This window comes from Chelonia mydas, chromosome 16, assembly GCF_015237465.2.
Source record: "Chelonia mydas isolate rCheMyd1 chromosome 16, rCheMyd1.pri.v2, whole genome shotgun sequence".
Lineage (NCBI taxonomy): Eukaryota > Metazoa > Chordata > Testudines > Cheloniidae > Chelonia > Chelonia mydas.
Window position 1 is genome coordinate 23,513,977 of NC_057857.1, and position 27,532 is coordinate 23,541,508.

General features: G+C 38.7%; 1 protein-coding gene across 5 annotated transcripts in view; it reads left to right on the top strand.

The window, feature by feature from the left end:
• Positions 1-22,405, top strand: part of GAPVD1 (GTPase activating protein and VPS9 domains 1) — a 60,410-nt gene extending 38,005 nt beyond the window's left edge. For 3 of the 5 annotated variants that reach the window (XM_007060943.4, XM_027823351.3, XM_037880103.2), the window contains 20 exons: positions 320-480; positions 4,775-4,904; positions 5,902-6,027; positions 6,754-6,927; positions 7,245-7,385; positions 8,368-8,502; positions 9,372-9,491; positions 10,087-10,164; positions 10,339-10,712; positions 11,313-11,400; positions 12,467-12,547; positions 12,832-12,954; positions 13,536-13,665; positions 15,859-15,968; positions 16,595-16,754; positions 17,281-17,468; positions 18,547-18,760; positions 19,457-19,529; positions 20,922-21,119; positions 21,843-22,405. In XM_007060943.4, the coding sequence (XP_007061005.2) occupies positions 320-480; positions 4,775-4,904; positions 5,902-6,027; positions 6,754-6,927; positions 7,245-7,385; positions 8,368-8,502; positions 9,372-9,491; positions 10,087-10,164; positions 10,339-10,712; positions 11,313-11,400; positions 12,467-12,547; positions 12,832-12,954; positions 13,536-13,665; positions 15,859-15,968; positions 16,595-16,754; positions 17,281-17,468; positions 18,547-18,760; positions 19,457-19,529; positions 20,922-21,119; positions 21,843-21,983 (2,945 nt within the window). In that variant the 3' untranslated portion in view covers positions 21,984-22,405. Of the gene's footprint in view, positions 1-319; positions 481-4,774; positions 4,905-5,901; positions 6,028-6,753; positions 6,928-7,244; positions 7,386-8,367; positions 8,503-9,371; positions 9,492-10,086; positions 10,165-10,338; positions 10,713-11,312; positions 11,401-12,466; positions 12,548-12,831; positions 12,955-13,535; positions 13,666-15,858; positions 15,969-16,594; positions 16,755-17,280; positions 17,469-18,546; positions 18,761-19,456; positions 19,530-20,921; positions 21,120-21,842 lie in introns of those variants that run through there. The other 2 variants (XM_007060944.4, XR_006286113.1) reach the window with 2 other exon arrangements.
• Positions 22,406-27,532: the final 5,127 nt, after the last annotated feature.

The window sequence follows — 27,532 nt, forward strand, 5'->3', positions numbered from 1 at the left end:
CTGTCCTGCCCATCTGGGGCAGGAATATCTGTGGGTTAATGGAGAAGCATGGTACATTATATGCTTCTTAAGCCACTATGCTACAAGTCTGATATTTTCACAGTAGTGCAATATTTAAATAATTACACAGCCCCAGTGTCAGTTTTACACATCCCCAATATCAATTTCCACCTTTCCCGGAAGTTGTAAATTATATTCTGCATTTTGTCCATTCTTTGATATGCATGCGCTAACATCACACTTGTGTATTTGTAGATAATCTGAGAGTTTAAATATTGTAAACCTTCATAACACTCTCTATTTTAACATGTATCATTAGCTACCCGTAGCAGAAATAGATCAAATATTCCAATGGACCAACATGGAGACCATGAAGGATCTTCCCAGGATTCTATACAGGAAGTTCAGCCAGAAGAAGTACTGGTTATTTCTTTGGGAACAGGTCCGCAGCTTACTCCGGGTATGATGTCAGAAAATGAGGTATGAACTAGGTGTCCAATATAAATCACATGCTTTGAGAAATGAAGAATGTATATTCAGACAATGAAATAATACTAAATTTGTGATTAAACTAAGACAAGGTTTAAATTGGAGAATTAGGGCGAAAACCCTTTATTTGTTTCATTGTATTTAGGTGTTGCAAATGTTCTCCAAACCACAACTGATTTCTATTTATAATGATTAATACAGCATCCAGATTAAACAGGTAGGTGGGTATGCCACAGCCTTCCATTCATAGATTCCAAGGCCAGAAGGGACCATTGTGATGTAGATTGACCTGTATAACACAGGCCATAGAACTTCCTCAAAATAATTCCGAGAACATTTTAAAATAACATCTTTTAGAATAATATCTGGTCTTGGTTTAAAAATCGCCAGTGATGGAGGATGTACCACACCCCTTGGTAAATTGTTCCAATGGTTAATTACTCTTACTGTGAAAAATTTTATGCTTAATTTTCAGTCTGAATTTGTCTAGTTTCAACGTCTAGCCACTAGACCATGTTATGTCTTTCTCTGCTAGATTGAAGAGCCCATTATTAAATATTTGTTCTGCATATAGATATTTAGATATTGTAATCAAGTAACCCTTTAACCTTGGCTGTGTTAATCTAAATAAATTGCTGTCTTTGAGGCCATCGCTATAAGGCATATTTTCTAACCCTGTAATCCTTCTCATGGCTCTTCTCTGAACCCTCTCCAATTTATCACCATCCTTGAATTGTGAGCACCAGAACTGGACACAGTATTCCAGCAGCAGTCGCACCAGTGCCAAATAAAGAGGTAAAATAACCTCTGTGTTCCTAATCAAGATTCCCCTGTTTATCCATCCCAGGATTGCGTTAGCTCTTTTGCCCACAGCGTCACACTTGGAGCTCGTATTCAAATGATTATCCGCCATGACCCCTAAATCTGTTTTCCATCACTGCTTCCCAGGATAGTCCCCCATTTTGTAAGTATCGCCTACATCCTTTGTTTCTAGATGTATACATTTACATTTAGCTGTTTTAAAACACACATTGTTCTCTCATCCAGTTTATCAAGCAATCCAGATAATCTGAATCAGTACCTATCTTCTTCATTATTTACCACATCTCCAATTTTTATGTCATCTGCAAACTTTATCAGTGATGGTTTTATGTTTTCTTCCAGGTCATTGATAAAAATGTTCTTACAGGACCCCACTGGAAACACAGCCTCTCAATGAAAATTCCCAGTTTACAGTTACATTTTGAGATCTGTCAGTTAGCCAGTTGTAATCCATTTAATGTGTGCCATATATTGTTCTAGTTTTTTATTAAAATATTGTGGGGTGTGAAGTCCAACACTTTTCAGAAGTCTAAGTATATTACATCAACACTATTACTTTTATCAACCAGATTTGTAAACTCATCAAGAAAAGATATCAAGTTAGTTTGACAGGGTCTGTTTACCATGAACCCATGTTGACTTGCATTAATTACATTGCCCTCCTTTAAGTCTCAATTGAGACTGACATCAGTATCTGGCTGGCTGGTCTATAATTTCCCAGGTCATCCTGTTATTCTTTTTAAAAATTGGCACAACGTTACCTATCTTACAGCCCTTTGGAGAACTGGGGTGGTTCCAGGACATATTGAAAATAATCATTAATGGTCCAGCAAGCTCCTCACACAGCTCTTTTAAAACTCTTGCATCAAAGAATTATCTGGCCCTGCTGATTTAAAAATGTCTAACTTTAGTAGCTTCTGTTTAACATCCTGCAGAGATACTAGTGGAATGGAAGGAGGAGCATCATGACCATATGTTGAGATTATATCATCTGTTTTTTCACCAAATAAAGAACAGAAATATTTATTAAACTACCTTGTCTGTTTTTTCACATTATTATTGATGATTCTACCATTTCCATCTAGCAATGGACCAATACCTTTGTCAGGATTCTTTTTGTTCCTAATGTGTTTTAAATACTCCTTATTGTCCTTAATGCTGTTTGCCATATATTTATTCTTGGGTTCCTTTACTTCCCATATCCGTTTTCTACAATTCCTAACTTCTGATGTATATTCATTTTTGTCTGCTTCGCTTTCCTTCCATTGGTTATATATTTTTGGGCATCTAGTAAGATGTTCTTAAATGATTCCCAATTATCATTCACACTTTTCTGATTAAATTCTTCCTCCCAGCTGATTTGGCTCGTAATTGTTTTCACCTTTGTAATTTGGCCCTATTAAAGCACCAAGTGTATATATATTGCTGGTCTGGACTTTATTCTGCACATTGTAAATGTGATCAAGGAATGATCACTTGTCTTGAAGCTACCATTAATTTTAGTTCTGTGGTCGGTTCCTCTTTATCTGTTAAGACAAGATCTAATAAAGAATTCCCCTGTCTTGGATGCAGTACTTTTTAAGTTAGGAAATTGTCATCTATAATGTTTACAAATTCTAAGGATGTTTTAATACTGGCAGCATGAGACCTCCAGCATATGACACTCAAATTGAAATCCCCCCTGACATGTTTTTTTGCCTACAGTTTATAGATAGGCACATAAGGAGGCTGTCATCCTGTTCCCTAGTGTGAGCTGGTGGTCTGTAGCAGACACCAACTAATATCCCATCTTATGCTTTATCCCTTAGGACGTTGGTCCATAATCATTCACCATCACTTTCTTCCGAGTTATCTGTGACTCAAACATTTTTGACATATAATGCTGCTCCCTCTCCCTTTTGCTTATTTGATCCTTCCTAAATAGGTTATAACCATTGATTTTAACATTCCAATAGTGATGCGTCCCACCAGGTTTCAGTAATACCAAGTAGATCGAATTTATGCTCACAAATGAGCAATTCCAGTTCTTTTTGTTACAGGCTCTTAGCATTGGTGTATAGGCAATTGAGGAATTTCATCTGTGTCCTTTGGGTTCTTGATAGATTTTGTTCTCAACATCTTGATTTTGTGATGAGTGCTTACCTCTTTTTACTATCCCCTTTTGCTGTAAGTTTAATGCCCTCCTGATTACTCTAGCCATCCTGTCCCCAAGGAGCTTTGTTTCCTTTTTACTGAGGTGGAGGCCATTCAAACTATATGGACCCCTCTCCCAACAGAAGTTAGACTAGTGTTTAACAAAACCAAAACCTTCCACCACTTACCTAGCCAATGGTTCACTTCCTGAATCTTCTGCTTTTCTGCTGTTGTGGGACAGGAAGGATCTCAGAGAAGGTTGCTTGGATATTTTAAGTACTTAAGTAGTAAATTAACAGAGTACTTATCCATCTTCCCTCCATGATTGTGTGTGTGTGTGTGTGTATATAAAGTTGACACATGGTCAATTTTAATGACTCCGAAGAAGCCATGGAGGACAACTCTAAAGTAAGTATTGTGTTTTATATGGCTTTGGTGTATCTCTGCTGCCAGGTAAATGTGTGATGTCTGCAGTTGGATTTTGAAAGCAGATAAACACCACCTTCATTAAGCCATCCCTGCCTTGTCATTCTGTGCAGAGACATGCCTCATCTTTCTTAATAGGGTAAAACCTTCTGATTCATAGATCCAAGAGATTTTAGTGTCTCCAAAGGAACTGGTTTGTTCTGTGCTTTGCAAGCATATTATGTCTTATGCTAATCCTCTGGAAAAATTTTGTAGCCTGAAGTTACTGTGCATGCCCAAGTTATAAACTCTTGAAACGTAGTATTTAGAATGAAAGTGATGAAAAAGACTTAACTACTGCAGCATAATAAATCATGAAGAGTTAATTCTGCCAAGCCTGTGGAGATGTTACTCCACGTTACATTGCTTGGGAGCAAACTTGAGCTGCCATATCAGAGCTTGTAAAGGCTGAATATCCAAGTATTACGTTATCCATCTGCAGCTGTTGGCATAATGTGTCCTTTGAATAAGAGGACAATATACTTCCTTACGTCTATTAGTGTCTTGCCCCAATAGTTCAGATTCCCTCCTCTTGGAGTCCTGTACTTACCGATTGCTATGTGATATTAAGGTGGCATTAGAGAAAAAAGTCAGTTGAGGTTCCATTTTCATGATCTACGGCATGTCTAAATCTTGGCTATTTTAAAATCTCACCAGGCTGTTACTTCACAGAAAAGTGCTCAGTTTTGATTCAAATGACCTTTCCTTAAATGTGAGATGTTAGATATTGACTGTGCCATTAAAGATCTAGAAAAGTTGGAAAAAAATCTGGTTTCAGTTGTTAGACTGATTGTAAATAAAATTAATTAATTTTTTCTGGGTCAATTAAACATGTTGATTCTCTTCCTCTCCCTCCCCCGCATAGGTCTTAAACATGCAGCTTGCCGATGGAGGACAAGGAGATGTCCCTGTTGATGAAACCAAACTCCATGGTAAACCTGATAAAACCTTGCGCTTTTCCCTCTGCAGTGATAATCTGGAAGGAATATCTGAAGGTGAAGGGTTACTTAAGTAATTCAGAAAGTTTTGTGTCAGATTTTAATTCTAAAAGACGCTACTGTTATATACAGCATGTCATATCTGCCTTTGTAAAGGCTGTTCCATTTTCCCCTGAAAGCCTACTTTCATGTTTGGCCCTAAAAAGTCACTCTTGGCTGAAACTTTGACATACAGGTTGCTGAAGATAATTTTGTACTGGAAAGGATGAACAAAAATTGACTGTAGTTGAAAAAAGGATAAGAGGGTTTTCAACTTGGTGCATGTTATTGGCATAACTGCAATCTAAATTGTCCATAAATTTCTAGTTCACATACTGACTTTTAATCTTATTTTCATCAATTTTTTTTTGTATGCCAAAATGTTAGGAGCCTAGAACAACAGCTCTTTTATATGAGCATCACATACAGCAAAGAAGGGTTTATGTGGGATATTGAATTATATGGGATATTGAAAATATTGAAAATTACAAGCTGTTCAAATGTTCCAGGTAATATATGTTGTTTGTTTTAACTTTCCGTAATTAGTTTTTTCTCTCCTTCTTGTTTTTCAAGATAAACAAAATCAAGATATTAGAGAAAACTAATAATTACAAAAGTTTGTATTTGAATTTTGGCTAAAAGATAGTACACTAATGATGTGCCAACCATGAGTGACAAGGTATCTAAAGATTAGTTAATGTTGTTGTGTGGCACTACGAAGTTGTAAAGTGTTTGTTTATTACTGGAGTGCTAAGTGTTCCAGTTTCCAATTCTAAAACATAATTGAGATGTTGGTATTTAACACACTTTCTAAATTCACCATATTGAGAAGAATTTTTGAGTTCCTCAGTTCAGTATTTTACATAAGTGGCTAATTTGTATTGAAAATGACAGGCTTCAGCTCAGTTTTTTGCAGTCTTGCAAGTAAGTTACATCTTGTACTGTTCATGCTACGAGTTTAGAAAACACATAGCTTGATCTGAACGAACCTAACAGAAAAATCAATTTTCATCAGGTCCTTCAAATCGCTCCAATTCTGTGTCCTCTTTGGATTTAGAAGGAGAGTCTGTGTCAGAGCTTGGTGCAGGGCCTTCTGGGAGCAATGGTGTTGAAGCCCTGCAGCTATTAGAACATGAACAAGGTAGGTGCAGATACACAGTTCAAAGAGTGTAGACTGTTACAATTTCTCTAAATCCATCAGTTTGACATATCTAATTTAGATATGTCAGAGATGAATAAAGGGGCTTTCTACATCATTTAATTACTTCCACGCTTTTTTGAATATCTCACATTTTCATTTATTTTTTTCATTAGCCAGCTATTGTTATCCACTAAAACAATGTTAACGTTATTCTCAAACAGTGAACTTGTATTGTATTTTGAAATCTCAGTCACTATAATAAAATATTTTTAAATTTTTGTTTTATTATGCCTTCCTTTTCAAGAGGGAAAAGGATGATTTGAATTGTAGCAATTGGAAATGTTAGACCGTAGATATTTTTTGTAGTTACCGACACTTTAACTGGAGAGGGCAAAGTGTTCCAACTGATAGGAATTCAACCTCTTCCCTTCCACAAACTAATCTCCCTTCCATAAATTAATCACTCCTTGGTGTCTGTCATTCATAGTTGTAGACCATTATGATAGCTCTATGTTTGGCAAATATATACACTTTTTAAACCTTCTCTCATAAATCAATCTCTAGTGTTTCTCAAATATGAGTAAAGAATGTTGTCACATTGCATCTATTTGTGTTTATTATTAAAGTGCTGTATAGTTATTTAAAACTGCATTTTACTTGACAGAATTAGTTTCCTGTCCTATAGCGTATTGGAGAATTTTTGAGAGACCTTTTATTTTTACATAGCTACGACTCAGGATAATCTTGATGACAAGCTCCGTAAATTTGAAATTCGTGATATGATGGGGTTGACTGATGATAGGGACATATCAGAAACTGTGAGTGAGACCTGGAGCACAGATGTCTTGGGCAGTGACTTTGATCCAAATATTGATGAAGACCGTTTGCAAGAAATTGCAGGTAACTGACAGCTACTGAAACTGAAAACTACTTTAAGCTTGCTGCAAAGCAAGGCGGCTTTTGGAGCTCTCATTCAGTCTCTCTGTAGTTATGAAATAAATGTGTTGTTAAATCTAAGTTTCTTTGTAGGAAAACTTTAGACCTCTGTCCTGCCTTTGTTATGGGTACTTTCTTCTGGTTTGTTTTGTTTTTCCCCAATAGTTGTTGTGTGTCTTTTTTATAATGACTTAATACTGGGCACCCAGTTTATGGTGTCTGTCTTACTAGAATCCTTTCATCTTTCCTACCTGATCCTTTCTTTCCTCTTGGTTGTGCAGGTGCAGCTGCAGAGAACATGCTTGGCAGCTTGCTGTGTTTGCCGGGTTCAGGATCTGTGCTGCTTGACCCCTGCACAGGGTCAACGATATCTGAAACCACCAGTGAAGCTTGGAGTGTGGAGGTATTGCCAAGTGATTCAGGTCAGAATCCCACAACTCCTCTTTAGTTTGGTCTTTGACATGAACTGCAAAGCATTATTTCATAAATAGTTTTAGATAAGTGCATCACTTGAAACCATCACTTTGAGAGGGAATATTACCTGCCCAAAGACAACACAAGCTATTTCAAAGGGCAGGTGATAATCATAGTGGTCCTTTTTCAAACTAAGATGATTGCTTATGATTCCAAAATAAAACTATGAGAATTATCGAAGTCTTTAAGATTGACATATTGTGAATACAGATACCCAATATAGCACTCGGGCTGCACAAAATAGGCCGGTTTGTAGCCATTCTCTTTGGATGGGTAGCATGCTGAAAGGTGGGGGAAGGGTGTATGATGAGCAATGACTAGGAGGATGGCAGATGTGCTGTGGTGTGTCTTGTTTTTAATTCGTTTGGGTGAGTTAGGTGCAGTGCACAAGGATTTCTAATGCACAGGAGAGGCTAAGCTTTGTGACTCCATTAACCTTACCACGATGGATAGAAGACGTAAGCCAGAAGACTAGATTATAATGTGAGAGCAGATCTAGCATGGCTTGGTGACTGTTTAGTGTTCTGGAAAAACTAAGAATAAAAGGAGTATCGTAGAACTATGGGAATCTTTCTAGGCAGAATTTTTACATAGTTTCAATGTTTTCATGAGCATTTAATATATGATTCCATAGTCTCTGGCTAGGAAACTCAATAATTCAAATTTTGGTTTTTGTTAGAGTAAAAATAGAAGTAGCAAAATGCCCCTGCAGATATAAAGGACTATCTGCATTGTCTTGCCTGCAGTACAGCAAAGTAGAATTGGCTGAAATAGCTCAAATTATTTGTTGCCATTTCAGAGTACATTTCACAAAGTTAGCTAGACTCTCTTTTTACATTAAAATCTAAATTGCTACACCACCTTTTTGCATGTGAATTGTAAGAGAATATAACATCCGGCAGTAATGCATGCACACCATTTCCTATTTAGAGGCCCCAGACCTAAAGCAGGAGGAAAGACTGCAGGAGCTGGAAAGCTGTTCTGGACTGGGCAGCACCTCTGATGACACAGATGTGAGGGAGGTCAGTTCTCGTCCCAGTACACCAGGCCTCAGCGTCGTGTCAGGTGTGTGTTTATTTTCAGGAACAAGTTCTGCTTTGTTAGATGATAACCAGTATGTTTTGCCATGTGCTTAGTTTCATCATATTTACTCTCATCCATAAAAGGATTTTTTTTGTCTGGTGCTCATACTCTGATTTCCGGAGCAGCAGTACCATGCTCTTCATCCTACTAAAAACAGAGTGAAATCCAGAGAATCTGTTTGTACAGAAGCAGAGACTTGCAATAGGGTATCTGAATCTAAGAAATTGCCTAATATTTCCTTGCATTTCACTATGGACACCTGCCTTCAGCTTATCTTCATCCCATTTTGTGTAGCACACCTCTGTAATCTCTGTTGCTGCATCTTCCTTAAATTTCCGGTCATAGATTTGTGTAAATTATTTGTTTCAGAGTAACAGCCGTGTTAGTCTGTATTCACAAAAAGAAAAGGAGTACTTGTGGCACCTTAGAGTCTAACCAATTTATTTGAGCATAAGCTTTCGTGAGCTACAGCTCACCTCACGAAAGCTTATGCTCAAATAAATTGGTTAGTCTCTAAGGTGCCACAAGTACTCCTTTTCTTTTTGTAAATTATTTGTCAGTCTTAAGGTCCTTTATATTGCCAGTCATAGCATCAAAGAATATATTGTGTACATTAAATAGTGGAATAAAAAGATGGAACCCAAAGGTTACAAAACCATATACCAGAACAAATTCTAAAGTCATGGCTCTGAGAATGTCAAGCTGCCATTTCTCTTGAATTCAGTGTTTGGGAGTTGGCAGCAAGAACACCTCAGCTCACTGCAGCTGTCACAAAAAAATTTAATGTTTTTGATTTCTGCATTCTTTTTGTCTCAAAGATCCTCACAGATCCTTCTTTTGTTATTTGTAAGGTATTAGTGCAACCTCTGAGGATATTCCTAATAAGATCGAGGACCTTAGGTCTGAGTGTAGCTCTGACTTTGGAGGGAAAGATTCTGTGACAAGTCCTGATATGGATGAAACAGCTCATGGTAAGTAAAGCCCTTGGATAGTAAGTGAAAAATATATTGTGTCTTAGATGAGAGCTCATCAGGAATTGTTAAACTTGTAACTGTAAAACCTTTTAACACTTTACATGCCAGTAAGAAAAAGTGCGGTAAATTCTGCGTAGAAGAAAAGTTCACTTATATTTAGAAAATGTATTTTCTGGTTTTTGAGAAACGGCTTACAAATATTCTCTCCATATTTGTTCATCAGAAGTGTTTATGCTTATGACTAGAAAGAGGAGGTGATGACATACTGGAGAGTCTGAGATCTGAGTCTTTATTCTATCTAATTCTACTAAGTTAGGTTGACTGCTCTTTTGCGTTTGAGACTCTCTCCCCTCGCTGTGCTCTTTTTTTTAAAGTTTTTATAATAATTTGACTGTTCAGTCCTGTGAGTGCTTTCAGGTGCCTTCCTGTCAGTACATTTTGAAGTGTGTTAACTATTTATTAGCATTGTAAAAGGATCTAAATGCTGCCTGTTTCATAAGCTCTGTGAATGCATTTGTATTGTGCAGCACTCTAGCTAAGAAGCCGTGAATAGTGCATGGTACATGTAGACCCACTTTCTGTATTGTTTCAGGAGCCAGTCAGCTGACTTCTCCCCCTTCTCAGTCGGACTCTTTGCTTGCATTGTTTGACCCTTTGTCATCACACGAAGGTAAATTGTAAAGAATGGGCTATTCTTGTTTTTAAGATCTATACATCAAAGGCTGCTGTCCATTTTAGCTGGGAAAAAATCTTACCCATTTGAGAAATGCATGTACCACCACACATAACCACCACGGTATAATTCTAATGTTTGGTTCAATTATGTAACGTTTCATTGCTTCAGGTGTATCAGCAGTGGTTCGGCCTAAAGTGCACTATGCAAGACCTGCTCATCCGCCACCAGATCCCCCAATCTTGGAAGGGGCTATGGGAGGTAATGAGGCCAGATTACCAAATTTTGGCTCCCACATCTTAATCCCAACCGATTTGGAGGCGTTCAAACAAAGGCATTCCTACCCAGAAAGACTGGTCCGCAGCAGAAGCTCTGACATAGTGTCATCAGTTCGGAGACCTATGAGTGACCCTGGCTGGAACAGGCGGCCTGGTAATGAAGAAAGGGAGCTTCCTACACAAACACCCAACATTGGGGCAGCTGCTTCAGTGGTTGCACCTCAGTCCTCTTCATCATCCCCCAGTAAAGACTCCTCTAGAGGAGAGGTAAGACATTCGTTGTGAAGCTGAACTGATTTTGCATGTTTGTTTTTCTTACATGTCATTTTTGAGTAGAAATGTGTGTCTAGTGTTGTTAGCATTAAATATATTAACTAGGGAAGCATAGTGCAATTCTGGCACCTTCTGAAAGGTGGCCTGTAGTATGACTTATAAAAGTCAAAGCTTAAGATGTGGTGAATGGCCCAAATAGACAAGGTCCCTTTTTCAATTTATGTGACATGCTTTAGTTGTAGGACCTCCAAAATGAATCTCTAACCATAAAATCTTGTTGTGGTAAACTTAAAATGCGTCAACTTAATGAAAACAAACATTGCCTTTTTTTGAGAGAGATTTTCTTGGATTGTTGTAGACCAACTTTTAGCCCAGAACAAAGGGTTACGCTCTAACTTATAAACACCCCTCCAAGGGAGGACTTAAACTTTCAGGAGCAGGTTATTTTACTCTGTTGTAGTGCTGTTTTGCAGGTAATGTGATATGATCTGTTGTTGGTAATCAAGAAAATATTTTTCAGTCTTCCATTTTACAAAATCATGTAATGATTTCAGCATAGTGTAGATTGAAATAAAAAGCTCACTTTCCCTATAGATTGAGGAACGAAAAGATAGTGATGATGAGAAATCTGACAGGAACAAACCCTGGTGGAGAAAGCGTTTCGTTTCTGCCATGCCCAAAGGTAACAGAGTCTCACATTTACACATTCTTGGCACCTTTAGAAATGCTGCACATTGCTTTCAATAAATCTGCACTTTGGTAGGAAAACTTCTGTGACTAACTCTCCAGTTACTGTGAGATCATATATTAAATGGTCAGTCTGAATAGTTGACTACATGAAGGTTGCAACCAGTCCAGGCTCACAGTACTGTCTTCCCTTTCTATGTTGTTTTAATCCAAGATTGTTACGCTAATTACTTAACCAAATCAGGTAGTGCAGAGTCGGAGATCTTGTAAATGATTCAATCTGTCCAGTAGATCACAAAAGAGTCTTTGAATTTATGGGTATTGGTACTGTTTTAGAAGTAAAGGATATTAAGTATACATTCAGTCTAAAAGATAATCTCTAGTATTTAAGACTTTGCATACATAAAATATTATCTAAATGTTAAACGTCACAACACCCTTGTGAAAATAGAACCGCATTGTCCCCATTTTACAGAGGGGAAACTCTTCTTAAATGAGTTGGACTTAAATACTTTTATACAACTGAATTTTGTTTTTCTACATGTTTTAGTATTGTACAGTGGATTGTGACTTTTATCAGGAACCATTAATTGGAAGCTGTTGCCAGAAACAATTGACATCGCTATAATCAATGCATAACTCTGGATCTGTGGACATATGGCTAGAGAAAATTTGTGAAACTAGCCAGTTTCAATTCCTAATCAGTAAATGAAAAATACTGAACTCAGAAGGCACTATGCTTCAATGCTTTTTGGGTGTGCTGATTGTCTGGCTTAGTTTAGTAGCTATTAAGGACATAATTTGTAATATGATCACAATAGGCTTCCTGTTTCAACCCACAGGCTTGGGTGTCATTAACTTTTGTATTTAAAGAGAACTTGTGTTACTGAGAAGCTTCAGACATCACTTTTGCAGTTTCTTACACATCTAAATGCCCTTCATGGAGTCTTTATTTGATGTTAAACTTCCTGTTTCTTACAGTTTCTAAACGTAGTTTATAATTCCATGCTGTATTGTCTCCATGTATAATGTGTCTTATACAGACTTTCTGTAATTTCCAGCTCCTATACCATTTAGAAAAAAAGAAAAACAAGAAAAAGACAAAGATGACTTTGTGTCTGAGAGATTCTCAACACTTCAAGGTTTGTAAATGATATTGCCCTCGCAGCTCCTTTACTAAGACTATGCACCCCAAATGCTCTCCTGGAACAGCCAAAACGTTACCTTTTACAGAAATGTATATACTAGTATAGAGAGAACATTTTAATATTCAAAATTAGCTTCCTAACTGAGGAGGTTATTGTGGTTAGTCAGTACCTGCCCTGAAGACTTAATGGGTTTTAAACTTGTTATGCAGTGTTTACACTTCGCATTGAACCCAGCACCACATGGAGCTAATTCCTGTTGTATTTTCCTCATTGTTCAGATGATCCCAGTCCCAGGCTAAGTGCACAGGCGCAGGCTGCAGAGGATATCCTGGACAAATACAGGAATGCTATTAAGCGAACCAGCCCAAGTGAAGGAGCTATAGTAAATTATGAAAGTGCAGGTAAGAACTTTTGCAGTGCTACAGCCACAACATTAAAAAACGGGCAACAGAAAACCTCTTGGCGATAATGTTGAACACCCCTTAAATATTCTAGTCAAATGATAGTACCAACACCTGAGCTGTATTAACACTCTCTCTCTAGTGCAAGGAACAAGGAGGTTTCTCTTTGTTTAATTTATAATTGCATCCACGCTGATAGTGGGAGCTAAGCGATAATCTCCAAGGCCAGAACTCCTTGATTTGAATCAGTTGGGATTTCTCAGTGTCGTTAGCTATGCATCTCATATTAGCAATTTTTTAGAAAAATTGGAAAACAATAAAAGGACATTGAGATCTAAAACAGAATTATATGATTCCTTTTAAAAGCAAATTGTACATTACATCTGTTGAATTTTTTTTTAATTTACTCTAAAATTCCTTTTTTATTTATTTATTGATGGATGGATGGATTTACTTATGTTTCTTTTCCATATAATTAAAAAATCTTCTTGGAAATTAAAAATGAGAAAAAGCAAATAAACAATATAGTACTAGACAGTCAAGTTCCTTTCTATGAATTCTCTGTTGGAATGTTTGCTTAGAGGTAATTGGAGATGGTGAAAGTATACACGACTCTCCACGTGACGAAGCCCTGCAGAATATGTCAGCTGATGACCTCCCAGATTCTGCAAGTCAAGTAGCACAGCCACAAGACTCTGCTTTCTCTTACAGGTAAACGTAATATTTGTGTGTGTAACTTTGATTTTGGTGTTGGATTAACACAAAAGCTGAAGCCATGTGGTTGATCTGCAGAGAAATCATGATATATACTGTAGATATCCTAAATCTTAATAGTGGAAAAGAATTAGTCTCCTGGGGACCAGTAATATTGTTTCTTACTGTACACTTCCAGATGTTTTGTCCAGTGTAGTTTAAAATATGTAGTTAAATGATAGGATCTCCACCACTTCTACTGAGTGTATTTTTCAGGCTGTTAGAGCACACTCTCAAGAAGGTTTTCCTGATGTTCCACCTATATTTCCCTCCGCTTAGTCCCACTCTTTTCCTCCCACTTATACTTTTTAGTATGCCAAATAACTTCTCTCTTTCTCTGGGTCTCTTCTTTGTCCTTCTTTCCAGCTCCCTGATCATTTCTGTTGTTCTCCTCCGAACTTCCTCCTGTCTCTTTTTGGAAATTAGGGGCCTAAGAACTGAATACACCTGCCCAGGTGCAGTTGCACCACAGCTTTATAGAGAAGGACGTACACCCCTTTCCCATGATGTGATGCCTCCACGAATGCAGTCCAAAGTTGCATTGGCTTTTTGCTGCTATATCATGTTACAAGCATATGTAACCGTATGCCCTTTTCCACCTATCATCTTTCTTATTCAGCTTTACTGCATTCTAGGTTTCTCCTTTTTGTTCTACCTCCAGTTTCTTCTAGCATTTGAACCTCCTGTGATACTTATTTTAATGAACCTGTTTAACTTTTGGACTGAAGCAATTGGTTCCATCTGTCTCTGTGCATATACCATTTAGGACTGAAGCTTAAAAAAACTCCCAGAATTGTATATATTCATGTGGATTCGTGTTTGCTAAAGGAATTAAGATATTTAGTTTGTGTTGGTAGAAAGCACTGAAAGGTAATTCCCTAATGAAGATTCCAGACATCTGGGCCACATGTCTAATATAATATAGGGTTGATGTAGAGATGCTTAAATATTATACATTAAACTATGCACTAGCTAATATACACAAGGTGTCTGGATTGCTCAGGGGGTTGGTACTGGTATATTTTATCTATGGCTTCTAGGTCATTGCTTTGAATTCAGCCCTGCTTAATAGTAACTGAAAGTAGTTACTACCAATATCTCTTCAGTAGACTACATGATTTTTTGGTATTGGTCCAGTTATTTGTGGACTTATGCCTAAATAATTAGAGCATCCTGTATTGTAAGTTCTTTGGGGCAGGGACTGTTTTCTTATGTGCCAGCTGCAGCTTTTCCAATACAGTTCTGCACTTTTGGTACAAACATGTCTGGCACTTTGGAACTGAAAATGCTCTGTTGTTTATGTAGGCCAAGCTGTGCACCCAGTGAGAGAGAGCAGCCTGTCGCTGTTGCATGTGATATCTGTAGGCAGCAGTAGCACTAGAGATTCTTCTGCCTGCAACACCAAATGGGCATTGTGTGGGCCTGCTTTTGTGAAAATCAGGCTTCTCTAATTGTCCATCTTTCACCAAAATCAAAAGGATTCTGTCCATTAATGCTTAAAACGTTTCCTGAAATTCGGGAATTGATTGAATGCAGTGTTCAAAAGTTACTGGTTACAGACAAACAGAAATGCCAGTGAGTTGAATGTAGGGCTTCACTTCAGTTGGCCAATTATTAGCAACCTTGACAGTCCCAGTGGAAAGGCCAAAGATTAGTGTTCATAGTCCGAGAATTGTGGGAGGCCGCTCCAGATCAGTGTTGAGGAACATTGCCAAGGCAGTGTGATAAGGTCGGTATGCTGTGCCTGTTATGGATGGAGAATGTCAGTCTTCAGGGTTGCTAAGCTGGACACCTTTCACGAGCATGAAATTCACTGAAAAGATGTCATTCATTTTAGTTGGTAAAGATTCTGAAAGAACCAAGGTCTGGACTAAGTTTCATGAAGTTGCATTCCAGTACTTACTGAAAGATACCTTTTCAAAAGCCAAGTGTTAAATGAGAGCATTTTGTTTGAAGAGCTGAACTAAGTAGCGTATCGTCAAAAGCATTAGTGCTGTTGGCACTATTTGAAAATATTAAATCTTTACCATCTGAGTCTGTTAAGATTGCATTAAAAAGTTTCTGAGCGATGTTAAAGATGTAAATACTTGTCATTGCAAGGGTGTTTTAAGCAACACTGCATTTAGAGAAAATAACACTTATTCTCTTTAGGGATGCAAAGAAGAAACTGAGACTGGCTCTTTGTTCAGCAGATTCCATTGCCTTCCCAATGTTGTCCCATTCGACAAGAAATGGCCTACCAGATCACACCGACCCTGAAGGTAAATCCTCCTACATGTACAAACACACACTTCTCTATTTTGCATTGTTTTTCCTACTCCTACCCTCATCATATTTTCTTGCATGCTTCCCCCACATATGGGACAACCTGCCAAATCCCAGTTTCCAGTATGTTGTAACAAGGTACCTCGGCAAAGTTGTAGTGTAGGCAGAATCTGAGTCTCCCAGGGAATAGCCTCCTGTTAAAACGTTATAAAACGGAGCTGCAGAGAAACTGTAGGAAAATGAGAAAGGATGCACTAGATGAGTTAGTGTCTTTTCAGATTAACTCAGCTTTTTTCTTAAGAAAAGTGTGCACATGTGTACATTTGCATGTATGTAATACATGCACGTGCAGTTCTAAGTTTTTTACTTGCAGTTTTTCCTTTACTTATCTCTTATCTAGGGCATTTAAAGGCCCTTCCTAAATAATTGTGGCAAACGTATATCAAAATAACACGAGTGCTGGATATTGCTTAACATACATAAGTGTAATGGTTTGAAAGTATTATGTGCACCAGCTTTTCCATGCAGCTCTCTCAGATAAAAGCACTCTTCCACCTCATTTCTGTCTGTGGGGGAAAAAACCATGTAGGCAGTATACTAATTCTGTCATGTTTTTGGTCAGACAACGAAATTGTGTGCTTCCTGAAAGTTCAGTTAGCTGAAGCTATTAACCTCCAAGATAAGAATTTGATGGCCCAACTGCAGGAGACAATGCGCTGTGTAAGCCGCTTTGATAACCGGACATGTCGAAAGCTGCTGGCCTCCATTGCAGAGGATTATAGGTAATTTGTTTTGTGTATCAGTATTAAGCAGTTGCCATGTGCAGATGGAAGTGTCCAACTTGGCTTAGCAAAAGACAACTTTTTACATTTCCACTTTCCCACCAAATGCTAAAATTCTCTCTCCTTTCTGGGAATTGAACCATAAAAGGCTTGAATCTTAAGTCTCCCCCAACTAGTAACAAACTCCAGTCAGAGAATGTTGGTAGACCAGCCTGAGGGTGCTGCTCTGCATTGGCATACAGGAGACCTGCATTTAGATTCCACTGCAATCTCTCACTTCTTGGAGTGGGAGGGCTGTGGTGGCAGTGAACCAGCAGTGGAATTTGGATAGTTGTGTCTTACTGCATAGGCTGAGGCACTGAACAGAAGGTTGTACAGTAGCTTGAATTCAGGACTTGCTCTTCCATAAAAACCTAGGAGAGTTGAGGACTCCTCTCATGCCAGTCTGTAACCAGGTTAGGTAGCTAGTGTCCTACTTCTGTCTTTATTGTGGAATCCCTAATGAGAGAAACATTTTTAATTTTAGGAAAAGGGCTCCATACATTGCTTATTTAACTCGGTGTCGCCAAGGCCTGCAGACCACACACGCCCATCTGGAAAGGCTCCTGCAGAGGGTTCTACGTGATAAGGAAGTGGCCAACAGATATTTCACCACAGTTTGTGTGAGATTACTTCTGGAAAGCAAAGAAAAAAAGATAAGGGAATTCATTCAAGGTAATTTAATGTAGCATGTGGGTCATCTGTACCTTTTTGTGTTCAGTATTTAGAAATAAATAGACTGTGCCTCAAGTTAGACTTCTAGAATAGATTTGTTTACTGGTTGAAACCAAGTCTGACTGCATCTCAGAAGATACAGGGAACAGTTGGTGTTTGGAAAGCTTATACATGGGATTCATCTTGGCACAGGGTACCTTAGTCTAGAGAACTACTGCCTTAAAGTAACTGCTTTTAAAAATCTATCCACATATAGAATCTGAAAGTAATCTGAGCAGAGAAAGGTGGAGGAAAAAAGCGATGCATAGTCACTCCATGGTTTCGGGCTTTGCTGTGCTGCAGCTTAATAAACATTTTCACTGGGCGGAAAGGAGAAATTTGGTCCTGAAAGAACGTCTGAGCTGCTAGGCTGGAGAGAAGAACTACCAACGGTGGCTGCAGGGGGGTGGAATTGATAGCTGTGCTTCCTGAGTGGGAAGAACCGAGAGGGATGGCCAGTGATCCTGTTACACTGCATTACCTTGGCTGCATTGCACGCCCTGTATTTTAGTATACGTTTTGTTACATGAATATGACTATAGTAACAATGCATATTTAATCAAATACAAGACTGGAAAATGGTACACATGGGCTTTCTTAATCTCCTCCTTTCCTAGTGATAATGTCTGGCAGCCTTAATGCTATTGGTCCCTATTGGTGACCTTTACAGTAATTATGCTTAGTACTGTTCCTCTTCCTAATGCCCAGTGAGGGAGGTAGAAAAGTATCAATATTTGGGGGGGAAGGGGTGAGTCATGAGAATTAGATAACTTGCTCGGGGCCTCAGATGAAGTGAGTAGTGCAGTGCCAACCAGAGTGCTTAGACCACACAGTCTGCAAAATGTATTCTCTACTTTTTTCTAATTTCTTCATTGGAATGACTCTGTTCCTCCCCATACTCCCCCACCGACCCACAAAGCTACCAACAAGAATCCTTACCACCGTTGACCAGTTTCTGGCTCTACTTTCTGGAAGTGCCATAGGAAACTGCTTTAATTTGCCTTTTTAGTTGAGTTTCCTGCTTTTGCTTTGTATTCAGATTTCCAGAAACTCACTGCAGCAGATGATAAAACAGCTCAAGTAGAAGACTTTCTTCAGTTTTTATATGGGGCCATGGCCCAGGATGTCATCTGGCAAAATGCCAGTGAAGAGCAGCTCCAGGATGCACAGCTAGCCATAGAACGCAGTGTGATGAATCGCATTTTCAAACTCTCATTCTACCCTAATCAGGATGGAGACATTTTGCGTGACCAGTAAGTGAACAAGACTAGATGCACCTGAGTTATCTCACAGTTTGTAGAGGGAGAAGCACTGCTCTTTCCAGGAAACAAACTTGACTGCCTAGGCAGATAAGCTAGCCTTACCACACAACCCCTTTGTTTTGCCTTAATTAATTGTTTACATTAAATAGGTTTTCTGTATGAGAGGGAAACTATTTTAGGTTTTTACTTTAGCATCCTATGCAAAGATCTGCAGTCACAGCAAGCTACTAAAACCAGAGGAAAATAATCCTAACTGTATGATGTAGGAACTAGATGATAACCCCTGTAGTTTTGTGTTCCACAGTTGCTAATTAAAACCTTTGTCAGGGCACACACTCTCCATTTACAGTTTTGGTGCAGTTGGCCACGTGCCTCCTGGTTCTTTCATCTTCTGAAGGGCACCAGGTTTTTGACTGCTGCAGCCAGCATGGTATTGAATTTGGTGTACCATAAGGCAAGTCCTGCTGTTAGTGAGGCCAATGCAAACTGACCATGGTTACTATTTGTACATGGTGTTCCTGTTGTTCACTCTTATGTCTGCAGTGTATCGTTCAGATAGGTCTAATTTATAAACTTGTCTTATTGCATCGGAAATCCAAAAGGGGGTTTTACCTCTTCTATGAAAACTACATTTGTTTGGCTGTGTCTCTCCTTTTCTCACTTCACTTTTGTTCCCCTCTTTTTCAGGGTCCTTCATGAGCATATCCAAAGGTTGTCTAAGGTAGTGACTGCAAACCACCGATCCCTTCAGATACCAGAGGTAACAACTGCTTCTTCCCTCTATTTTTGTATTTAAAATCAGAGGAAATAACAGCACGTCTCCTCTTCCTAAAGCAGGCGACGTAGCTGTACAGTTTACTCCTTGTCACTGGGTGATACTGTTGTTATACTCCACTGATGAAACAAGTCTGAAGATGTATTTACCATTTGTCACTTGTGCACTGATTAATATTAAACTAATATGGAGGGTCCTTCGTTTAAAAAAAATGCCACGAACAATATCCAACCCACCTGAACTGACAAGCAGTAACTCTGTTAAAGAAAAAAAAGGTGGCTTAGGTAAAGGGCTCAAGACTCATGTACATCGTAGTTGTGGTTTATATTCACCAGGTAAACTAAAATCTCTTCGTGTTACCTAGGTTGGAAAGTACTTCTAGTAATCTATATCCCTGCATCAATGCAGGGATAATTCTATTATTCCCAAGCAATCCCTGATGGACAGATATCAAGTCCAACCTTGGGTGTATCTAATGAAGATAATTCTTCATCTTCCCATGGCTGCTGATACTGCCTTCCTTATCTTCCTAATAAGATTCCAGGATTGTCACTGTCTAGGTCTCACTCTGAAGCCTAGAATGTCTGTTGAGTCAGCCTGGAGCAGTGGAAATAGCCACAAATGGCTGAGAGCTAATTTTGTTTAGAATATCACCAGTGTCAATCATCACTGGGACTTGTGGTTTGTTACCATCTAATTTTTGAGTTGTCAGCTATTTTCAGCTTTTTTACACACATGACTTTAAGAATTATATCTGTGCAACAGCACCGAATTTCAGCTACTAGTCCTAGCATAATGGTTTTTAACCTGGATAATACTTCGCCCTTTATGCAGCATGTTTCTTCCTCAAATTGCTTTACAATAGTAAATCCTCACAGCACTCCCACGTAGGAGGGAGGAAGTTATTATCCCTATAATACAGGTAGGGAGACGGAAACAAAACGAGGTTAAGTGAGTAGTCCAGTGTCGCAGGAAAAAGTCCCTGTCAGAGGCAGGTCTATAACTCCTACATTCCTGGCTTCCAGTTCAGTTCAAGGTCCGCACTCTGAATAGGTGAGGCTCAGTAAATCATTTTATATGGAAGCTAGAACCTCATGTCTCGGTCTTCTTCTGAAACATTTTCTTGGGGAAAATCAATAAAAGAACAAGCTGATTGTGTGTGAGTCACACCATTAATATTACTTCTTATCAGTGTTGTTTATACACATGGAATGAGGGAGGCTTCCTGATACATGTGTATTGTATTGATGTTGTCCCTTAATTTTCCATTCCTCAGTGTGCTGCTCCCACCTTTAAGTCTCCAGTATTAGAGTGCACTGCAGAAGACCCTTAATCGCTTGGGCTGACTAGAATTGGAAATGTTTTTCTTCTTTTTAGGTGTATCTCCGGGAGGCCCCATGGCCATCTGCACAGTCCGAAATCCGCACAATCAGCGCTTACAAAACCCCACGGGACAAAGTGCAGTGCATTCTGCGAATGTGTTCAACCATCATGAACCTGCTGAGTTTGGCCAATGAAGATTCAGTCCCTGGGGCAGATGACTTTGTTCCTGTTTTGGTGTTTGTTCTGATAAAGGTGAGTCTTCTATCAGAGAACATAGATACTTTATAGATAGATATAGATATGTTTTTCCTTTAATTCTTGTGGTAAACCACCAAATGCTCTGAAGAGATGTTATGCATTCTGTTGACTGTATAGCTGATTTAAAGTGCAGACTTCATCTGTATGGCACAACTTGAATCAGAAAGTTAGTCACAGATGGGACATTGATTTGCATATAATCAGAACGATCAGCTAGAGTGCTGTGCCTCAACATTTGCCTATGGCTCAGCTGCTACTGAGAGCAGCCTTGCCTAGGGCCAGGTTCCTCATCAGAACTCTGCACCCATTTGCTGACTCAAAAGAACTAGGAATTGGAGGCTGCTCTCACCTGTGTGAGCTGATAAAACCAGAGTCCTTTGTACCTGTGGAAGTCAGTGGTGACTGGAGGGAATTTTAAAGATCCTGGGGACTCTTTCAGGAGAGAGTAAGTGTTAACCTTAGTGCGTTAGTCAGCATGCCTCCTTAGCAAAGCCAGTTCTTGCACACAGTGCTCAAGGAGCTGCTGCTGAGTGTGGAATGGTGTCTGTATTTGTCTGTACAGTCATTGCTGTACCAGTGTGTAATATTCAAAACCTAGGCTGAGGGGTGCTATATACATAACATTCCATTTCTGTTCTGTTACATTTGTAACACTTGTCTTTAAAACATCGGTCTCAAACTTAATTGTGGCATGTACCTTTTCTTTTTCACTCCCAGGCAAACCCGCCCTGCTTGTTGTCCACAGTTCAGTACATTAGTAGCTTCTATGCTAACTGTTTAACTGGAGAAGAATCTTACTGGTGGATGCAGTTCACAGCAGCAGTTGAATTTATTAAAACCATTGATGATCGCAAGTGACCCGAAAGGGCACCTATGTAGACAGACTGTTAGGAGCAGAGAGCCTGTAAGAATGTATATCAACCCTTTCAAAGGCTGAAGAAATACTTTCCTTGTATAATATTGTACAAAGTGGAAGCATTTAAAAATTTTTTTACTAATCAGATTAATTAATTTAACAGGTTTTCTTTCCTCTCTGTTTTGGTTGCATCTTTTCCCCCGATAGAGATTAGCACGGGAAAAAGGGACCACATTTTTCAGGTATTGTGGATCCTCAAAATCATTTAGGACACTCTGCTGTCACTGCCCCTTTCACACGGACACTATTTTTCCCTTAGACTTCTGTTGATGTAAATTCATTCATTTTCTTTGTTTCCAACCAAAAAGATCATGGCAAGCACTTTTAAGAGCCTTTCTAGCTTAATACACCTTTTGTAAGAAAACACCAGCTGCACTGAAAATTTGTAGCAGTTGACATAATTATAAATTGTACTTCACCTATGGTAAAATTAAAACCTGAGGACAATGTAAATATATTATAGAATATTTAATAAACTGCAGTCATCTTTAGACTCATTATCTCTTCAACCAGCAAACGAGCAGTTTCTCTCTCCTACAGCAGGTTGTGACATACTGTATTGGGTAATGAGATGACTTCCTCAATAGGATAAATTTAAAAAGGGCAAACCTAAATATTTATTAAAATTTTAATAAAGTTCACAGAACTTTCTGAAACTGGAATTTACAATTCACAGGGCTCTCACTTGAAAGTTTAAAATTTTGGGATCGGGACTTAGAGCGTTTTAAATAAATAGTTTGGATTTATAGAGGAGAGGGCCTGTAAGTTTCAATAGATAAGTTCTAATATAAAAAGGAATAGTATATACCTTATTGTAATATTTTTCATCTGAAATACTGTGTATACTGTACAAACCCCAAACAGAATTCCTTACAGAACCTGAAACTGTAATATATATTTTGATTATTCACATTAAATACACATGCCAGGGGTTTCAGTGAATGTTTTTTTACTATGTGTTCTTTGTATCATCTTCTCTAGCAGTGCAGGTTTTACTATTCATATAAAATATTTTAAAGTACCACATTGTCCTTTATAAAACACATCATGAAATTAGTTCAGGGAATCTTTGCAGATGTCTCACCCCTCTCCCTTTTGACACTGACAGTTACGAGAAGAGCAGGTGCACTTCCTTGACGAGTGAAATAGTAGCATTCCCATAGCTGGCCCAAGCCATTTCTGATACGCGTGTGAGTGGTCACTGGCCTTTGTCATTGTAGATCTATCTTAAAAAAAGGACTGCGATCAATTTATTTTTTAAAAGGCACACTGCTTAACTCCTTGATGCCAGCATTACTCCTCACTCTCTCCTCTTCTTCCCAGTGCCCATCACTTTCCTGGCAGTGAGGTGAGTCAGATTTGCTGGCTTTGAGCAGTAAAAGAAATGACATAATTTGCATCCCTTCTTTAAATAGAAAACCTGTTTATATTTCTAAACACTGCTCAAAAATGGGTTGAAGATTTTTTTTATGTACTTAAAAAGGCCAACATACCACATGTTAGAGGCCACATGAGCTGTTTAAAAAGGGAATCCATAAAAATCTAAGTAACTATTACTTCTGAAAGTCATTAACTGAAATTAGAACGAGCTATGTACAGTATTAAGTGATTGAGATGTGATTGTGTTACCCGTCTAGGCATAATTCAGTGAAAGAAACCTTTGTTTTCAAGGACTTAATCGTTAATGTGTAATTCAGTATATCATTTTTATCATGTTAAATAAATCATGGGGATTCAAGTGAGATGGTATTTCTTTTTAAGTTTTGTTTATAGTCTTTCTCCTCTATTATAGACTTACAGGGTACAGCAATACTTTCTAGTAGCAATGGAGTTGCTGTAGTCTGCTTTACTGTGATCTTGAGTCTGAATGGCATTGTAATACTCTAGTCGTGTAGTCATCATGGTTTTTTGGTGCTAATATATTGCATTCACAGCCCTGACCAATAACATTCAGCAGCAAAGCACAATATTGCCCTTTAAGAGAGAGTCAGAATTACATCTGAAAGCAATGTACATTTGTTATACCACAATTCAGAAGCGTTCTGTTATGTTAAATTATCACTGAGTATTTGCTGTGTTGATATCAAACTACTGACGTACCCTTAATTCTGCAATTTTTGGTTTTAGTAACAGAGAATATTTGGTCTCTAAAACCTGTCTTATTCTAAACTGTTTTCTTATATTTAACATATAAGCTCTCTAAGGGGGAGCAAATGATAGTCAATGATTATCATGCATCTTACCTTTTAATTATGAGCCGTCTGGACACAAAGGAGTTGATCAGCTTGATCGGGTCTTCAGGATTTATTCTCTTTACTGGAAAGTTTTTTCTCCTGGCAAAAACCATTTTCTTCACATTTGTATCACTTCACTGCTTTTCTGTATAGAAAAGTTATTGAAGAACTTGAACAATTTTTTAAATAAAATTATTTTAAAAATGGTTAATATTTGTATACGCCCCAACGTAGGTGAGAATCTTCACAGCAGAATGGTCCTTTGCTTCTTTTTTAACCTGCTATAAAAGCCTTTTATACAATGTTATAAATGTAGTAAAAGAATTTGGCTTTCCAAAGAATTAGGAAACTTATGGTAGTGTATGTCTCTATTTTTTCCTAGTGTTCTGATTTTGTTCTAAAATGTTAAATTATATGTACAGGAAGATGACTTTAAGTTTTCTGTTGTGCAATAGTAAGAAAATAAAGAGGGAAAGCACATTAAGGACCAAACAGTAAAAGAACTGTTTTGCCAAAAGGCTCTAGCCAGCCATGCGCACACATTGCATTGAATCAGTACTCATGACTTCAGTGCTTGTTGTTAGAATTACTTCAGCCATTTAACGGTGAACTGAGAAATGTTTTGGGAGGTGGGGAGTGGAGGTTATTAATAGCAGATCATATATGCAGACTCAAGGCCCAATTATTGAAGTTCAGGGTGCTGCCTGTATGAGTAAGGAGTACTCACCTGTCTGTGATTTCATATGATTGGGCCCATACATTATTTTCCTCTGTTGGGATGGGGAGCAGGAGGGAAGAGGCTTGGTTCGTTCTTCTGCAGGGGAATCCCCTTTTACTTCTAACCCCTGATTATTTATCTTTTTAAAGCTTGTTCTTTAAGAAGAATTGCAATGTATGGCCTATTTTTTTTTTTTTTTTGGTACTACCAAATACTGAATGTAACTGCCATAAATTTTAGGAAGAAGCCACAAACACAATCCTCTTTACTGTAGGTGAGTTTGTGGGGCACACCAAGTGTTGGATCAGATTGTTTGTTTGAAAATGCTGATGTTCTGTGAAGCCAAATTCTAGCAGAAATTTGCAATTTCATTGCCATGTTAATGCTGAATAGTTTGTAGAGGGAAATTAGTAGGCTAAGAAAGGGGAAGCAGTCAAGAGCAGTCGCACTTCTCAAAGCTGCATGAAAGTGAAGCATATTTGTCTAAAGTCTAGTAATTTATGAGGCATATAAATAAAGCAGACTTAGGCTAGCTGTGTGGCAGGAGACCTGGAGCAGCAGAAGAAATGGTGCACTGTTGGGAAGGGAAAGTACTCCTTTTATTTGGGTAACAGCTGATAGCTTGGTTGAGCCTGTACTACTTGAGAATTAATCGCTGAGTTACTATTGTGTGTTCTGTACCTTTAATTGTGCTTCACCTCTATTTAAAAGCTTTGTACTGCCTCTCTTGAAACTGGTAAAGCCTTTAAAAATTTAAATTAATGAGCTTGCACAATCTTGTATACAGGAAACCCATCTTGTCTCTACTGTGATTATTAATGTATTATATCATTCTGTAAAAACTGATTAAAAAGGAGAGCAGTTTAACTGTGACTGGGTTTCATGTCTGTGCATTGTAACATTCATGTCATGTTCTGTATATTCTGCAATGGCACTGAAGCCAGCATTGGAAGCTTATTTTATTGTAATATATACAACTTTGTTTCCACTAATTTTTGCACTTTGTTTTCAATTCAGCACTGTTCTGTAATGTTGCATCTGTAGACTCCTCCCATCTATACACATGTACAGCTCAAAGGGTGTGGTGTGGGGAGGGGCAGAAAGGAAACAAGACCCCAGTGCCAGGAAAAGGAGCTTTCCACTTCTAGGGCACTGGTTAATAGTGATGGTAGTTACCAAGTGGCCAGTTGGTGGCATGTGTGAAATGAGTTTGGGGACTTGCACTGCAGTGTGATGGACAGAGGTCTACATCACTGTTTGTACAGTCCTGAGCATAGTATTGCATTCCAACTCTCACAAGGTCCACCATCACTACTGAAGCTAATTGGCCCTGTTGCCAATCTCCACATGGAGCAAAGGATCAGCCACGTTTGTAGTGAAGTCATTCCTAGCCCTGAGCGGTGATGGCTCCAGTACAGGGCTCTATAACCTGGGCAGGACACGCTGGAGGAAGAGCTCTGTTACCTGTACTATACCTGATCAGTGGATAGAGGATTTCATTCACCATGACTCTCAAGTCCATAAGCACTAAAGTCACTTCAGTTTTTCTTCCCTTTTTAAAAATGTCTCCTATTGAAAATTTAAGACCATAACAAATGGTTCAGATTAACATACTGCTGCCTGAAAGATGAATAGACGAACTATTTTAAACAGGTTAATCTACTAGTAACCTCATTTAACATTATCTGGCCGCTACAGGGTAGACTTTGCTAGGCTCTGTCCTTATCCACTTAATTTGACTAGCAGAGTGGAATAATTTGCAACAGCCCAACAGCAGCTCTTATACAGCAAGAATCCTGCAGCTCTTACGGATTATGAGACAGTGCTGTGATTTGCAGCTGAAAACATTTACATGGTAATTGTCACGGAGTGTGGGGGAGTCCAGGCCCTGCACCCCTCTTCCTGGGATTCACTGAGACTCTCAGCCAGCCAGTAAAACAGAAGGTTTATTGGACAACAGGAACACAGTCCAAAACAGAGGTTGTGGGTACAACCAGGACCCCTCAGTCAAGTCCTTCTGGGGGAGCAGGGAGCTTAGACCCCAGCCCTGGGGTTCCCTGCATTCCTCCACCCAGCACCAAACTGAAACTAAACCCCCCCAGCAGGCTCCCTTCTGCAGCCAGTCTTCACATTCCTGGGCAGAGGCGTTTGTCCATTACAGAGAACATTTTCCCAGCAATATAATTTAATGTCAAAAGTGAAGTCCTTAGCTTAAATGTGCTTCTGAAAAGAATTCAGCAGGAGTTAATTTTGTTCACGTTTTGTCCACTTACAGCAGCCTCAGTAAGAGATCTGGTTTCATAAATCCTTTATTAACAAAAATGAAATTCACAACACATCCTCCTGTCAGAACAGAAATGAGTAGGGAATACTTAGCGCTGCACTTCTCCAGCATTTTTCATATAAGGCTCTCAAAGCATGAACCACTTTTGTCAGATAATTGTGGTTGAGGAAACAAACACAGAAGGGTGAAATGACTTGCCCATGGTCACTCTGTAACAGCTGGAAATGGATGCACTACTTGGCTGCTACCTATGCC